Raw genomic sequence first — 784 nt, forward strand, 5'->3', positions numbered from 1 at the left:
CCCCAGCGGGGGGGCCCCCCTCCACCACGGCTTCTTCAGCTGCTCCAGGCGGCTCTTCAGTGGCCCAGACACCCCTTGCTGGCTCCCATAGCTGCGGTGGAGCTGGGGCCTCACCTCGACTGCCAGGTAGTTGAACATGACTGGAGCTGCTGATGCTGAGAGGTGTCTCTCCCACTGGATTAGTCCTGTGTCCGTATTCAGGTCTTTTCTGCCCCTCCTGCACTCCTGAGCTCCTCCCAACAGGTTCCTTCAGGACTCAGCATAAGCTCAACTCCTTAATCACCAGGTACAGCCTCGCACTCGGGGGGGAGGAGCCGGCTTTCCCCAGCTCCCTCACCGGGCTTCCCCCGACACACACCTGATACTCAGTGCCTAGAGTGTCCCTTTTGCAAGGGAGGAGTATCAGCTCTTCAAGCTGTTCCTTCCTTTTCCTTGTAACTGATTAATGTACTGTGCTCCCCTCCCCTTCCCTTCCCTAGAGGTCCCCACCCTTGGCCTAGCAGGCTCTAACCTGTTTTGTCCCTCACTGTGCTTGCAGTGGAAATGCAGATGCTGGAACTTGTTCCTGCTTGAAATTTGTTCCAAATCAAACATGCTGCTTAGTGTCAGTTATAACGAAACACAAATATCCCAAGTGGGTAATCAGACTCGGCAAAGAGACTTACTCATCTCTGAGCCACAGATAATGCTCCTCCTTAGCATTTCTTGGGAGCCTGGCTCTGCTACACCAGCACCTGGAAGGGAAGCCAGAACTCTCTATTTTTTGACACAGAGTGACAGTTTT

At 54.1% G+C, this 784-nt stretch overlaps 1 protein-coding gene across 1 annotated transcript in view; it reads right to left on the bottom strand.

Moving 5' to 3' along the window:
• FAM83C (family with sequence similarity 83 member C) overlaps window positions 1–201 on the bottom strand; it is a 23,715-nt gene extending 23,514 nt beyond the window's left edge. The window contains exon 1 of the mRNA XM_017739041.1: window positions 5–201. Within this exon, the coding sequence (XP_017594530.1) occupies window positions 5–138 (134 nt within the window). The 5' untranslated portion in view covers window positions 139–201. The remainder of the gene's footprint in view (window positions 1–4) is intronic.
• Between the last annotated feature and the right edge of the window lie 583 nt (window positions 202–784).

This window comes from Corvus brachyrhynchos, unplaced genomic scaffold, assembly GCF_000691975.1.
Source record: "Corvus brachyrhynchos isolate BGI_N302 unplaced genomic scaffold, ASM69197v1 scaffold427, whole genome shotgun sequence".
NCBI lineage: Eukaryota > Metazoa > Chordata > Aves > Passeriformes > Corvidae > Corvus > Corvus brachyrhynchos.